Raw genomic sequence first — 15187 nt, 5'->3', positions numbered from 1 at the left:
CTTTTAATAATTAATTCTTAAATTTTATTGTAATTCAGTTCACCTGTGGGACCAAAAATATATCAAATTTTAAGAGGCTGATTTACTGTCCATTATCTGTGAAGGAGGGGAAAGGAACTCAGCCCCAAGCAAAGAGCTATAGGTAAACAGAGCAGTTGTGGGGCAGTTTGGGGTTGCAGTGTTGGTTGTGTTTATAAGAACCTCCTGAATTGTTTGTTTTTAAGTTATCCCATGCTCCACTGATAACAGGGAGCATATTTCTTCCTGGTTTGGAGTATAGCGGTCATAGCTTTATTGGAACACAATAGTTTATATGAAACATAGCGGTTTTGCAACTTAAAATTACGATGTTGTTTTAAAAGCTGTTTTGAGATAATTCTTTCACAATGCTTGTCTGTCTGAAATGAGCTTGTGATTTTGTGGTTCTCAGCACTTTTTAGACTTTTGCTACTATGTCCATGAAAATCCTGTCCCGTATTTCATATGCTTCATTGTAAGATGGACCAAAACTTATTCTCTCATGATGCTCAGTAATGAATTCAAAGAATACTTTCCTATTCCTGTTGATCTTAGTCATTGGTCGTGTGTAGTGAATCTTATTTTCTCTTCTCCTAATTGTAATTAACAGCCTGTTTTATCATCCTGCATCTGAAAACAATTGCAAAATTTAAGTTAACATGACTGGGTGTACAGCATTGCCCTGAAGTGTCAGTATCTGTAGGTCTGTCTTTATGAAGCTAAATATAATAGCTTGACCATAATAACTTGCATATAATAACTGTTCCCTCTCTTATTGCTGTGTTTTAACCAACTTTCCCCTGGTGCACTAGACAGTGTACCCTTCGTTTGTGAGCTGGAGCTTTCAGAGTAACCCCTGTTCTCTGCCCGTTTTTTCAATGGCCACGTTGAGTCAGCTGCATGTGAAATCAGTAACAAAGGAAAACTTGGACTGTGTCCTGTGGAGCTGCCTGGCAGACCGTCCTGGCTGTCAAGGACTTGGCAAAGCAAGTTCTCTGCTTCCCAATTTAGTTTGCAAAGTCATCCTGCATGCTGGGTCAGTATTACTGGCACAGAGGGGGACCCATGCTAAGGTGAAAACAGAGGAGAGGAGGCAAAATATTATGGGATTTTTTTACTTCTAGTGGCAAATCATGTCTCTTTATGAACAAGTTACTCTCTTAGTCCAATTAATACTGTACTTTCTTGGTATGTATACCTGTGTATTGAATAACATACAGTGAACTGACCAATAAACTCCTGATAAAAATGTGTTACTTCTAACACTTATTACTTACAAATATTTCAGGTAGTCGAGAGGAGAATCTATTGTAAAACTTTGTGGCTGATCCCATTTTTGCTCACACACTTCAGCCTTGCTGGCTGCAAGCTGATTTGCAACACCTTGAATATTATCTCAGAACTGCTTTTAAAATGCTTGGCAGGTTCTGTTTTATCTGTCTGCTGTTTAAAATAAGTGTTTAAAATAAATTGGTAGCAAAAGGCTTTTAAAAATCTAGTCTATTTTTTAATGATTTTTTTTCTGTATCTTTAGAATGAAATTTTTTTTTAAATTAAAGATTTATGCTGCTTGTGTCTTGCAGAAAAGTAATCTAATTGTATAATTTGATAATGAAGTTTGCTAACATCTAATAAATAATAATTTGGTCATATAGGACTATGTTCCCTATAGGAATATTTCAATAGTACAGGAACATTTATATACTAGGAAATACTCCTAGTTTGAACGTACTAAATAGCAAAGTATATCACATAGGCAAGGCCTCTGGTTTTCTTTTGGGAAAAGTTCAATAGTTTACAGAACTAACAATATAGAAAATTCTCTTATGTGACCCTTCCTGTTGTAGGACTCGATTTATTTTTTGCTCAAATATCTTATGAAGTACGGAAATATCTTCTGAACTTTGCAGTGCACTTTAATTGACAGATTAATTTTTCATAGCTTCTTCCATCAATTTTTGTAGTGTGATTATTGCTTTTAAATTGCTGTTTGCAGTGTAGAAAAATGCAAATCTCAAAACCTTATGCATTGTTGAGGCAGAAAAGTTGGTGTGCTAACGGCGCTCCCCATGACCTTTAGTGAATCAGTTGTTTTATCAATCAAATTATGCTAGTATGAGTTAATTAATTAACTTGATCTTGATGTCACACAGCCTTCCTGGAGTATATGCAGAAAGGAGGGAGAGGACAGAAGGGTCTGTATAAACACCACATGCAAAGGCTGAAGCTATGTGCCTGCCATTAGCCCTTTATCTAAGAGGCTCTTGGCATATAAATCAAACAATAACCTCTCTGTTTTGACTTGGTGCCAAAGTACACAGCCACAGTTGAGTCTAGAGCAGATTAGACCCACCGAGTGGCTTGAGGGCTTGGAGTGAAACTGAGAAATAACCATTAAATTATTCAGGAACACATTTATGTTCTTTAATGTTGGCTGTCGGACTTATTTTTTTTTTTAGTACCATTTGTCTGTTCTAATCATAAAAACAAATACACGGAGAGCATTTTAACACACATCTAAGCGAGGATGTGAGAATAATGTTCTAAGCTGAATGGCTGCAAAGAGCTTGTTTTTAAAAAAGTTTTGTGTGTTTTGCCATGTTGCAATATTTTTACTAATCTATGGTGAGGGTGGTAATATCCAATGCTCCTTCTGTGGTTTTCTGCAAGCACAATACCAAAAGGACACTAGCTTTCTGTTTACCTTTTTTTCTAAGGTTAGGATGGATTGGAAAATAGTTCAAGTTCCTACTGTCTATGAGGCGTATTTAATTAGGCTGGGCAGATTTGCCACCTATATAAAATGTCCAACAGCAGAATTACAGTCTGCTGCTAAGAGCCATTTTAACACTTCAAAAAGTTGTCATTTTACTCTCTTAGAAATAAAAAGTGTTAGTCCCTTCTTGGGATGTGCAATTTACGTTTATCTGAAAATAAACTTTTTGGGGTTTCTGTCTTTTTTCTTTGAAGAAAGCATTGCTGCATCTTCAGTTGAACACACGTTGGCCAGCCCATCGAGTGCATGTGTAGTCAATCAGGAGCTGGTGGAAGGCCAGGACTTATGTAAAGTTGATAAGGAGGATTCAGACCGGAATGTGGAATGTCTAATCAAAATTATTGTCCTTGGGAAGTGAAACACATCCTGGAGAAGTATGTAAGCTAATTAAGATGTTTTGGGAACAATCTGAAGCTACTAGTAAAAGTGTGATAAGAAGCACCCTCATGCAAACTGTCCTCATTATACTGTCCTCATACCCCTTGAGCTGGAGACCCCGGCCCAAGCAGAGACCCCTCACCTTTGGGCATGCGTAGAATATTAAAGTAATACTGTAGCTTTAAGAATAAGATGAGAAAATGCAGACCAACAGAAAACTGTTTTACGTAATTACGTATGCATATGTGTAACTAGACTGTATAAATACTGTACCTGTATGAACGAAGCGGGGTTAGCTTTGTGGAGCTACCACCTAGCACCCGGTCTTGCGCAAAACTTGAAATAAACTGCTATCTCTGCTCTGTGTGCGTATTGGGTGTTGCACACCGGGTAACGAACTCCGTTTGTGAGACACCACATGCGCCCGGGATGTGCACAAATACACAGCAATGCTAGAGACTGAAGTCCTGGAAATACTGATAGCTTTTTTTCTATATAGAAAACTTTTGATAAATTATATTAGAGCTGTTTGGTTGCTTTCAGAAGGGTCAAATGAAGAGCGGCTTCTTTCTCCGAGCCCAGCTGCGTCTGGATAGCACAGTGGTGCGGAGGTCAGCTCTTCTCATCCCCACGGCATCCCTGCGCTGCGGAGCAGAGGCTGTTCAGGGCAGGCTGTTCTGCATGTCGCTGTTGGTTCTTTCTGGTGGGGGCTGCTGTGCGTGGAGTGGGGTGCAGTCGGGGACTTGGCCACCCCCCCGAGCGGCCAGGAATGCGCGGTATATCCGGCGTAGCCTTGGCGCAGCCTCTGCTCTCTCCGAAACAGCAGGGGAATTGGAGGAGGGAGCTTGTCTCTTGATACGTGGCCCCTTGCTCCAGGCTTATAGCCAAATTGTTGCATCTTATCGCAGGCTTGTGCTTCTCTTTGGTTTATTGGTATTCAGATGACATACTGCCAGCAGTGGATTTGTCCATCGTAGTAACGGTCTTCTAACCACCCTAGTGGTGTTTTTTCAAGTGCTGTGCACTTAGTGTGGATGTTGCATCTTTTTTAAACGAATGTGAGTTATTGCAAAGGATATGTTGGCAGCACACTTTTTTTTTTTTTTTTAGCAGTTGCTCAGTTTTGGGCAGCTTTATGGTATTAATGAAGCTCTAATTTAATCTTTACTGAATTTTTCCCTCCTACCTTCCTCTTGTGAAAATATACAGGCGCAGCTGAGCTGTAAAGCTATGTAGACATAAGGTGAAAGTTTTGCTGATGCAATAACCACAGAATCTGTCTCATGTTGAGACTATCACAATTTTCCTCCTGAATTTTTTTTATCTGTAAAAGTACAAACATGACTACTTTGTTAGGCTGAAATACTGTCATTTCAGCTGGTTAATTTTTGAAGCCCACTCACTGTTGTTTTCTGTCACTTATTCAGAGCCTGTGTCAGCAAGTTGCTCTTTGAAATCCTGTGTCCTTTGCCAGCTGTAGAAATAACCACCTTGGCTTATTCTTCCTTCCTTAACATCTTGCTCGTATGATGTCCTCCACCTGGTTACTTGCTGTTTCTGAAGTAGGCTGTGCTTTCACCTGACCCCAAGCAGTTTAAAACCAAAACAAAACTGTATGAAGTCATCTTTTTCTTTCTTGATTTGAGCTACAGGAGATCTGGGGAGGAAACTGGATGTAGATACTGACTTTTCAGTTTGGCCTTTGAAAAGGTTATGGAAGAGACTCTTGACCTGTTTTTCAGTAAGCCTGGGGACACAGCAAGGGTTGCATGTAACTGAAAGAAAAAGTTTGTTATGCCAGTGTTTTATAAGGAGAAAACAGGATGACCTGAATTTGTCCTGCTAGGCAAAGCAGTCCAGGCAAAAATCCAGTAACAGATAATGTACGTGTCAATCTTATCCTCCTTGACTGGAAATTAGATCATATTAAAATAATTTGCAATAGCTTGCCAGAGACTACAGATGTGGCTGATGATTTTGGTGATTGTGGTATGCTGCTTGGACAAGGGTGTTTGACTTGTTTTCATTTTGTTAATTATACATGCTGATTGAAGAAATATATTGCCAAACTAATATTATAAATGCTAAGGGGGTTAAGAATGGCCTATTGGTAGATCTGAAAACATAATCGTAAATTAGGAACACTTAGTTGTTGAGTGGACATATTTTCTAATATAGGCTTATTGCTTCTTGACCTTTTGCTCTTGCATTAGTGACCTGGAAGACCATATTTTAATAATTTATCAGTAATAGACAAGACCTGGAGCAGTAAGGGGAGTAAATATCTTTCCGTACTGGTGGTGTGAAGCAAGAGGCATATCATTTCAGCCAAGTCTAAAATTGTGGTGTCGTGCATTGGACCCCGCAGGGCAATAAGTGTCCCCAGGTTTCTGTCTTTGCCTTTAGGTTTGCCTCTACTCTGCGAGCTTGTTCTCCATTGACTAGCGCTTGATTTCACCTATTTCCAGATTTCTACTTCCAGCTTGGTAATAGCACATCCCAGTGCCACCAACCTCCCTGTTCTCCCCAAATGCGTTCAAAATGAGTAGCTTTGAGACTAAGCCTGCAGACAATCACAGACAGGGGCACTTTCTGTCTGTCAGGTAACCTTGGCAGTATTGTCCTTGCAGGACTGGACCAGACCAGGTCAAGAGAATAAGTTACAATTATTTTAACAGATGCAAGATTAGGCATTTGATTATCAACCTGTAAATGTCTAGATCAAGCAAATTAGTTCAGGGATCTGAGCTGTGTTTAAAAATTACCACCTTTTTCCTATCTGACTCAATGCATAGTCCCACATGGAACGTGTTGCCACAGCTGAAAGGGGTGCCATGGGAATAAGAACAAGTTCCCTCACGTGTTGCTGAAGCTAGCACGCCATCACCAAAGGAACTGCTTACCAAACTGCACACTTACTTCTGCTCAAGGCTTTGGCTTTTTCACCCTGGCATCTTGCTACCAGTGAACAGCAGATTTCATTGAGCGGTCTTTCCTTTGGGTATTGTAAATTTGGGAAGCCAGCTAGTTAGCCACTTCACAGCTAACTTGTTCTATTCTTGATTTTTATTTTTCTTTTTCCATCTCTCCTATATTTAATTAAAGAAAGAGTGCCTCTGGAGGCTGCAAATCAGAGCTGCTTTGAACTGCTTGCAGCTGTCTTTGGTCAGCATAGAACATCCCAGTCTTTCTGACCTGCTTCTCATCAGCACCCGTTTCCTGGCACTGTTGCCAGCTGATGTCTCATTGTAGGATTCGTACAGATTATGGGTCTGATGATTTGGTCCTCTTCCCCTCTTTGTCTTCATGATTCAGCTTTGAAAACTGGCATGCAAATACCAGAAGTCGGGAAGCTGCATCTTCTAGGTGTCTAGATTTCTCCCTCTTCCTTTATAACATTTTCTGTTGTTGTTTTAAAGTCCAAATTATATGCAGTTACATTTTAATTAGTTTTGGAACAGAGAATGGCTCATTAAAAAAAGTCACATTTATGTATGTGAGGGGAAGGGAGAAATCTGCAATTATGAGCTGTCTGTCAAAAACCTTGCTTTATGTACATCGAATGGTATAGCTGTGTCTAACAGGGCTTTTCAAAGACTTCAGCCTTATCTCTGGACATAACGTAATGTTTCTGTTTAATAAACTTCTAATTTGTCTACCAGATAACTGCTATGCTTGTTTTTATTACATTCTATTTTCTGAGATGGCTGGTTGATTATGTGCAATGACCATAACGATGAAAGGAAGGGACAGGGTATCAAAAGCTGTGAGCAAAACTCTAAGCCTGTTGGTTAAACTGGTTAATGGCAGAAGCCCCTGAATTTTAGTGCTCTCTTCTGTTTGTCAGGCTTGCTGTGCCCTGCAAAACATTCGTAATAGAGATGCACAGAAGTGTGCACTGTAATATTTACCTATTTTTTGACATTTATTTTGAAGGGTGGTATAGAGTTCCTGATCTATATTGTAGTGTAACTGTAAAGAATTTATTTTTTCTTAAGCAGGACAACATGATTCAGACAATAGCTTTAAAGGTTTTATAATGCATAAAATATTTTTTTTAAAAAATCTACTTAGTTTCAGAAAACTACTTTCAGAGTGCAGCGGTTCACTAGATAACGTGTAAAATAAATAATCCTTGGGAAGTCGAGGAATGCAAGAGGAAGGAGAAATTTGAATTGGGGTACATGCAAATCACTGATTACAGCACCAGTGTCATCGGATTAGGGCATTTGGACCAAAGCAGAGGAACTGCAGATGGGAAAAAGAGGAGGGGAAGGGCACCATGACAAGAGCTGGAAGGCAGTCGCAGACAAATGTCTCACCAAAAGGGGAAGATAAGATAATATTGTTTCCGAGTGTTAGAAATCTCTAAAAGGAAAATGTTGTGGTAACTTCTTAGATCTGGCAAGAGGCAACACCAGAGCCCTGTACTGTGTCCTACCGACTCATTCCCAGCAGCCATTCCTGTCTCGTCACTGATGAAGTTAAAGAATGGGCAGTTGCTCAAAGTAAAAGCCCTTCTCTGAAGGTGTAATAGAGGGGGAGCAGGAAAAGTGTTTTCAGCAGAAAACATACAAGTACTTTTGTTGCTCTTTTTCCCTATTATATTTCAAAAAAAACCAGCTGAGCGTGGGAACTGTTGCTTTCTGTGGCTTGACCTAGTCAGTTGGCTATGTATGTGAGCTATTAATATATATTGATCTCATCCTGTTTATATATTGTTCTATATGTGATACCTAAACCACTAGGTATTCTGCAAAGCAGTGGGAAGAAAAATGTCTACAGAAACTCAGTGGATTACACAGAGATCCAAGCATACAGGAGTGTGGTTGACCCCCACCTGCTTTTAGGCTGTACCACAGTTGTTTTGCTTTTTGCTATTTTTGGTGTGCTAAAGCAACCCTTGGGGATCGTGCAAACTTAGGTCCTTGGGATTAAAGAAAACCTACTGTGGCTAAAGGAGGAAGAAGGAGTTTACAAAGCAAAAAGCAAACCTACCCCCTACCCCTGCCATTTTTTTAGTGCATTAGTATGACTCATTCTTACTTTTTTTTTTTTTTTTTTAGTTTAAAATAATTAGTCAGTTATTTTGGAGGGGTTGTATTGTTTAAACTACTAGTAAGTAAAAGTACCAGCTGAAACAGGGACTTGTAGTAGTGATTATACAAGTATAGTATACATTGCTTTCAAAGACCTTGCAGTCTAAATTGACAGGACTGATCAATACGTGGTGTGAGAAGGGAGAGCAGCAAGCAAGGACAACAGGTAGAAAAATGGTGCAACCTTACCACGTACATTCTGACTTTTACTGAGGTCTATAGATGCTTTTGGGATGAATTTTCCACACTTTACTATTTGCTAAATATCTTTATGAAGTACAGTAGTGAGAGAGATGAGACTACAAAAACCTGTGGAAAATTTGGGAGACTTTTATTTTAGCTTCCTTGTGTTGTTTGTTTTCCTTTGTTTTAAAGCCTTAGCTCCTGGTGTTTGTGTTTATGTGAAACTCTTTGCTCCTATTCATGGTGATGACGAGAATTAGGAAAATGAGAACAGGTTAAAATCTTGGAAAACAGAAGCTTGACTTTTTTTTCAAATAAGAAAAAAAGTATTTTTAAAACTAGCTTCCTGCTGGTTTAGGCCTGATTCCTGATCTCTATAGATTTTTATTTGGAGCTGCATGTTTAGGAAGGGATTAGTTAACAGGCAAAGCAGTGGCCTCTTGCAATCCAAACCTCAGGTGCGCTTGTAAGTGACAGCGAGACCTACCCTGTGAATGTGATGTGAACAGGATCGACAGGCTGCATGCTGGGTGGGTAGGATGGAATCATAATAATTGAGCAGATAGTCTGCAAAAATAGCATACCCAAGGATCCATTACTTAAGGGAGATTGTGTTGAAGCATCTGGTTGCGTTGGAAATCTCTTTCTTATTTCTTGCACTATCATACATTATAAATCAGTGTGCTTTTGCTTGTGAGGAATCCCCTTGGAGCTGCTGCCCATGAACAGTGTGCAGCATCAGTGCTCAGATCACACTTGGTGACAGAGTACAGGGAGCTGCTGCAGATGCCCGGGCTGCTTTGGGACGTGCTGCCTCTTGCCTCTGTCACTGGAGGAAGGTCGAGTTGCACTATGTGAAAGAGAAATGGAAAGACTGTGTCAGGTCATCTGATTTTTCCTTTTTTAAGCATGGCAATAGGATGACATTTGCTCTTCCTATTCATTTGTGGTTTGTTCAGAAGAAGGGTAACTCAACCTTCTTTCCACGGTCCTTCCAGTCACGCAGGCCTTGACAGAGGATGTGGATTCCTGGGATGACAGGAGTGGGGCTTGGCAGCCCTCTTACCTGGTTTGGGAGGTAGCACAGATTGCTAAATACAGCCCTGCTGTTGCAGCAGAGCATAAGCACAGCTGGTCTGTAACAGGTATCAAATGAATTGTTGGGGTTTTTTATTCTCCTGAAACAATGCTTGTTTTGGCATGTTTATAAACATGTTGTAAATGACATCAAAACGTATTTAGGAGTTAAATGTATCCTGAGGAAAAAACAGAGGGAAGCTTTTTCTTTAAAAAAGAAAATAAATTTTAAAAAAATCCGACACAGTTAATCCCAATGTGTGGCTTTAGCCCCAGGCGAAGGTTTTTCCTCCCATCTCCTTCCCCCCCTACCGAGAAAACACTGAATTCATTCACGACAGCAACAAATGCAGTGTCCTGGAGGAGAGAGAAGACTGACAGGGAACTGAGTGCAGATGAGCCACACAAATTCCTAATTTAAGCTTAGCAACAGCAACAATAAAAAGGAAATCTGTAAATACAGAAACCATAAGGACAGTTGCATTCTGCTATGGATTATCCTTTTCGTGTAAGGAGAATCCATGAAACCCAACATGACAGTCATTCATCAAATCATACCAGCAGCCTTCAGCGTTGGAAGTATTGGCTTTGGGATTTAAACTCTCACTGGGAAGTTAGAGCCCATCCTTTCCATAGCTTTTTGGTAACTAAAGAAGTTTGGACTGTTTCTAATATTCCCATGGTTCAACAGTAGTGGTTACTTTAAGGCTGACATGCTTATTTATTATATGTGAATTCTAACGCTTTATAATTGGTAGCAAAAAGTTCTAGATTTTTTTTTCTGTAAAACCATAGCAACTGGTGTGCTAAGAAGAATCAGGCTTTTATATCACTTTATTTTTGCTTGTATCCTGCCCACCTCAGAGAAGTTACTAAGTAGAAGCACTCATTTTGAAATATAAATGTTGTCTTAAGCTTACTCCATTATTCAAGCAAATGTTTAGTGTAACCTTGTCATTTTCTTATAGTGATCCAGCTGCCAAAGCTCTCTGGGAGTCCTTCATGAACCTCAAACAAAAGGAAGCTGTGATGGAGGCTAGGAGACACCTTGTGGAGGCTGCGAGCAGAGAAAATTTACCTATTAAGATGAGCATGGGTGAGTAGTGTGACATACCGTTCCCTACATAGTGGTAATGTGAAAGATGATGTCAGCTCCTTTTCTTCCCCTTAACCCTCTTGAGGAAAACTCATCCCCATCTTTGGCCCATCCCCATCCTTGTCAAGGGATTTCAGGTGAGCATCGTGGCTACCATAGGATCTTTCTGGTATCTAAGTGAGAGGCACGTGTTTGCTTTTAAATACAACAACCTTAAAAAGATGAAGAGCAGTGGTGAAGCAATGGAGTTCTGTGAAGGTGGGTTTTAAAGGCATGCAAATGGTTAGCAATGCTGCTTGTCTTTATTCTGCAAAGCGTGAGAATTTGGGTATTCTTAAAAAGTAAAAAATCTTAAAAAGATTTGTGTCCTGGAAGCGGGAACTGCAAATAGCAGCTGATCTGATGGAAGTTGTGCAGATCTTGGATATGATTACATTACACAGGTAGTGATTACATTAGATAGGTAGTGAGGTTTATGTGCAGTAAGGCTGCCTGGCCCAAGAGAGTTTAAGCTGAAAACCATGTCTAGGCACTCTTGAAACCTGAATTCTTCAAAATATTGGAGATACAGAATATAACATAATGACTTTCAAGAGCTTTTTTAGAACCTCATTCTCACTATATGCCATGTTCAGTGAAATGCAAGAATTGATACCATATTAAGCTTATAAAAACAATGATATTGCTCAGTACCGCAATATTTTTTTTGCATTTTATGTGCTCTAGGAGTATTATATGCTGAACTTTGCATCAAGAGAGAAAGGTCCTCACAGACTAAGAGTAATAGGCTTTTATCTGGGACTCGAGTAAACTGCCAAGATATTGTAGAAGAATTAGATGTACAGCCAACTCATGAACTCTTAACAACTATAACATTTCATATATTGTATGGTCTTTACAAATACCTAGAGCATACATTTAGTAGATTATTAATCAGAAATACTAGACCTGTGCAACAGTAATGCTGTAAGCTGTTTTAAAGAAATGGAAAAAGAGCAGCTGTGAGAGGGCTACTACAAATTTGTCTGAAGGAACTAAGGCAGAGTAAACGATAAAATCTTGTTTAAGCTTTTGCTGGTAATGTATGTCTGAGTATTCACTATAATAATATTAAGAAGCCCCACTGTTTTTCTATTTCATGTGCCTTAAAAAAAAAAAAAAATTATTAATGTTGAAATTCAGCTTTGTTTTAGAAGTAATTACTTCCTGTCTTTGAGAGGTACCAATCCATCTACCACGTTTGCTGTTTTGTGTGAATGATTAGATCAGACACCTTTTCCTCTGTGTCCCCTTCCCATGGTATCCAGTGAAGGCTGCAGTAACCTTGTTTTTAATCATATTAGCTGACACTTATTGATGTCAGCCTAAAGGTCTGACATATGTGGACCCAATATAGTGCTATGTAGAAACATTTAAGAGTTGATGGTGAAACAAATTTCTGGCACTATCATTCTTGAGACTTGTTTTTGTTTGGAGGATGCAATATAGATTGAAGTGTAACTGTAATCTTTATAGGAGTTTGTTATTTACTTTCTGAATTGTCTATTTGTCTTGTACTAGAATCATAATCAGTTTTTAACTTCATAGTTAACTTTGTAGTTGAACTTCAAAGGGAGAAACAAAATTCGAGGCAGTCTTGTAAATGATAAACAGGGATAAAATGAGAAACAAGGAAAGAAGGGCACTACAAGGAAAGAAGTCAGCAAAATCAAAACTTCTCATTGAGCACAAAGGCAGAAAACCTGAAACTCACATTCAGATGTCACATCGTCCAACGACACGTACTTATTAATGACATGTTAGAACAGATCTGCATCTTTATAGTGTTCATCAGCCATTGTGCTACAGAACATCTTAACACCCTGTAGGGAAGCTGGAAATTGCAATGTTTATCAATTGCTGCTTTTGCTGAGAAGGAAAAATTCTAGTGGCCTGTTCAGATCTCGATTGCTGTGTTTAGTCGAAAGGCTCCTTGCTTCCACCTCGGCTGTGATATGAGGCAACACTGGCTGCAGAGAAGGGAAATGCTTTCACTCTTTCTGCTCAGTGCTTATAAGTGCGTTTTTATTATTTTACCTCGGGTTCTGCCTGTATCGGAAGATCTTGGTGGATTGCACACTGGTTTTCCCAACACCTAGGGTATTTTCTGAGGTTTTTTTATGGCCCTAATATTAAATGTCAGGGAGTTTTTTTTCTAGCATGGAAGTTGCCTCATACTCTCTTCACTAAGACCAGCTGTGTCAGATGGTAAGAGTATTTTCCTTGCTATTATTTTTTTGCCTTTTTTTCCCCCTGGAAATAAGGAGTGAATTAGGTTTGAAAGCAAAGCTTTGCATTCCATTTGGTGTAGCCGAGCCCTCCTGCAGTGGCCACCTGCCTGAAAAACTGCATCATGTGTGACACTGGCAGCATGGGAGCCCTGTGCAGCGATGAGAAACTCGATCCCATCCTGTTTCTGTATTTTCGGTGCAAGGAAAATAAATTCTGTCGTTTTCTGGACTTTGAAAGGCTTCTTACTACTCAGAGGTGTGTGTGTGCTTGCCCACGTTTCCCATGCAGCTAATGTGCCTGACGCCCAGCTTTCCTCTTTCTCTGCCTGGCTGCATGTGGCAGGAGCTCTGACAGTTGTGGGAGGACACACAGCTGAGGATTTCGCTTTCTGACATCTTTTGAATGTGTCCTCCTCCTCCTGAGAGGGAAGGAGAGTAGGAGAACTGTAGAAGAGGACACATGTCTTCTCCCCAACTCCCCCAAATATCTGCAGGCCACTGGGAACTCCATCATCTCCCATTGAAATCAGTAGGGGTGGAGAGAGGAGAGGAGTTCTGAGGAAGGAGAAGAAAGACAAATAAAGGAAATCAACAATTTTGGCCACATTTTTTGAGCTGAGTAGATTGGAGTGCTGCTTTCAGGTGCTCTTGATTTGCATATTTATTTTATTAGTTGTATGAAGGAAAGTGGCAGTGGGGATGTGTGGAAGTCCTATTGACTGTTTCAGAAGGATTCAGGGTAGAAAGAAGGTGGCTGAAGAGGGGATGAGCAGAGCTGGCAATATTTTGTTGAAAGTTTTGGTGGATGGACTCTTGGAGCAAGCCCAGTTTCAAATTTAAGAACAGGTCCGTGACATTTGTAAATAGAGCAGGTTTCCCTCCTTTTTCTGTAGCCGTCTCATACTCAGGTTTTCAGGTGGGCCATTAAGTGGTCTTATACCACCTTCAAGGAAGATTTGCATTTTTTTTCTCTTTTTCTTCCATTTATGTCCAAGGAAAGTGTGTATTTTATCTGTCGTTTCACTTTGTGAGTGAAAGAACTATGTTGTCGTTACAAACTTCAGCAAGTGACACAGGCTAGTAAGCTGTTAAGAAAATCCTGTTTCTTTTTTAAAGAATTGGGAAACCATGTCACAGAGGGAGACAAAGTGCCAAGTGATGGTCCATAAAACCAACCAGAACACAAAACTATGGAGCTACTTTGCCTTTTGCTTACAGAACAAAACCTCAGCTATATAGCTATGCAGCATATTTGATTTTCTGAGGTCAGCCCTGGAGAAGGCAGGCAAAGCACTGTGCAAAATTCCAGCCAGCATAAGGACTTTACACGTGGTACATCCAGTTTACTTATTGTTTAATCCGTTCCATCCATAAATACATAACGGGTATATGGGTTTTGAAGATGTAATTTCCTGTGGAGTTTAGTAATGCTGCCAGTATTGACTTTTGGGGAGTATTTGTTTGGTATTGCTTACTGTGGGCATGCTGACACTGAGACCCTGCCTTACAGGATGCTATAAACACACTGAAAACATGTAACTACTATGTTAACAACATCTAAGTTTTGCCTTAACCCTTTCAGCTAGATACACTTCCCAAAACAGTATGTGTTTGCATGTAAACAGGTGGTGTTGCCTTTTGCTAGAAGTCCATTTTAAATAAAGAGGCATTAAAATATTCCATATACGCACACACACACACTTTAAAAAACCAACCAAACAATGCCTTTTAAGAACTACATCAGCTCCATTTTGCCTCTGAGGCAGTTGCATTTGTGTTTTGGATACCCAAGTGAATGCTGATAAATATCTGGAGAAGATAAATATTTGCCAAGTTCTGGTCAGGTATCCCATTATGTAGGTGTAAATGTGTAGGTGTAAATTATTTTGGCATAATAAAAATCCTGGCATTTAAAGAGATTTATTTTATTTAAAGAATTAAGTCTCCTTTTGATAAGCTCTTTGGAAGACAGTTTGGAAGATCATTGGAATAGCTTTTTGGTGAGATTTATAGCATTGTGCTAAAATCAAGTGAGATTGTAAATACTGGAAAGGGATTACTTCTGCTCAGCTCTTAAAGGAAGTGACTATAAGGAGTTCTGCTCTGAGGCAGCAGCCTGACTTACAGTACAGCAGAAAGGTTGCTGTTTTTTCCATTCCTCTACTTCCCGTTCCCTTCTTCATAGGTCTGATGCATATCTTAATCATCTTCTGAACGTGGCAGCCCATGAATCTCTTGTTGAAAGCTTTGCTATTAGCATAGTATTTGGCAGTGGTAAAAACTTTGCTAC

General features: G+C 39.7%; 1 protein-coding gene across 1 annotated transcript in view; it reads left to right on the top strand.

Moving 5' to 3' along the window:
- Positions 1-15187, top strand: part of SCFD2 (sec1 family domain containing 2) — a 207591-nt gene that overhangs the window by 25760 nt on the left and 166644 nt on the right. Inside the window, exon 3 of the mRNA XM_075500066.1 lies at positions 10500-10627. Within this exon, the coding sequence (XP_075356181.1) occupies positions 10500-10627 (128 nt within the window). The remainder of the gene's footprint in view (positions 1-10499; positions 10628-15187) is intronic.

This window comes from Mycteria americana, chromosome 4, assembly GCF_035582795.1.
Source record: "Mycteria americana isolate JAX WOST 10 ecotype Jacksonville Zoo and Gardens chromosome 4, USCA_MyAme_1.0, whole genome shotgun sequence".
Taxonomy (NCBI): Eukaryota; Metazoa; Chordata; class Aves; order Ciconiiformes; family Ciconiidae; genus Mycteria; species Mycteria americana.
This window is presented reverse-complemented; position numbering and strand designations above follow the sequence as displayed.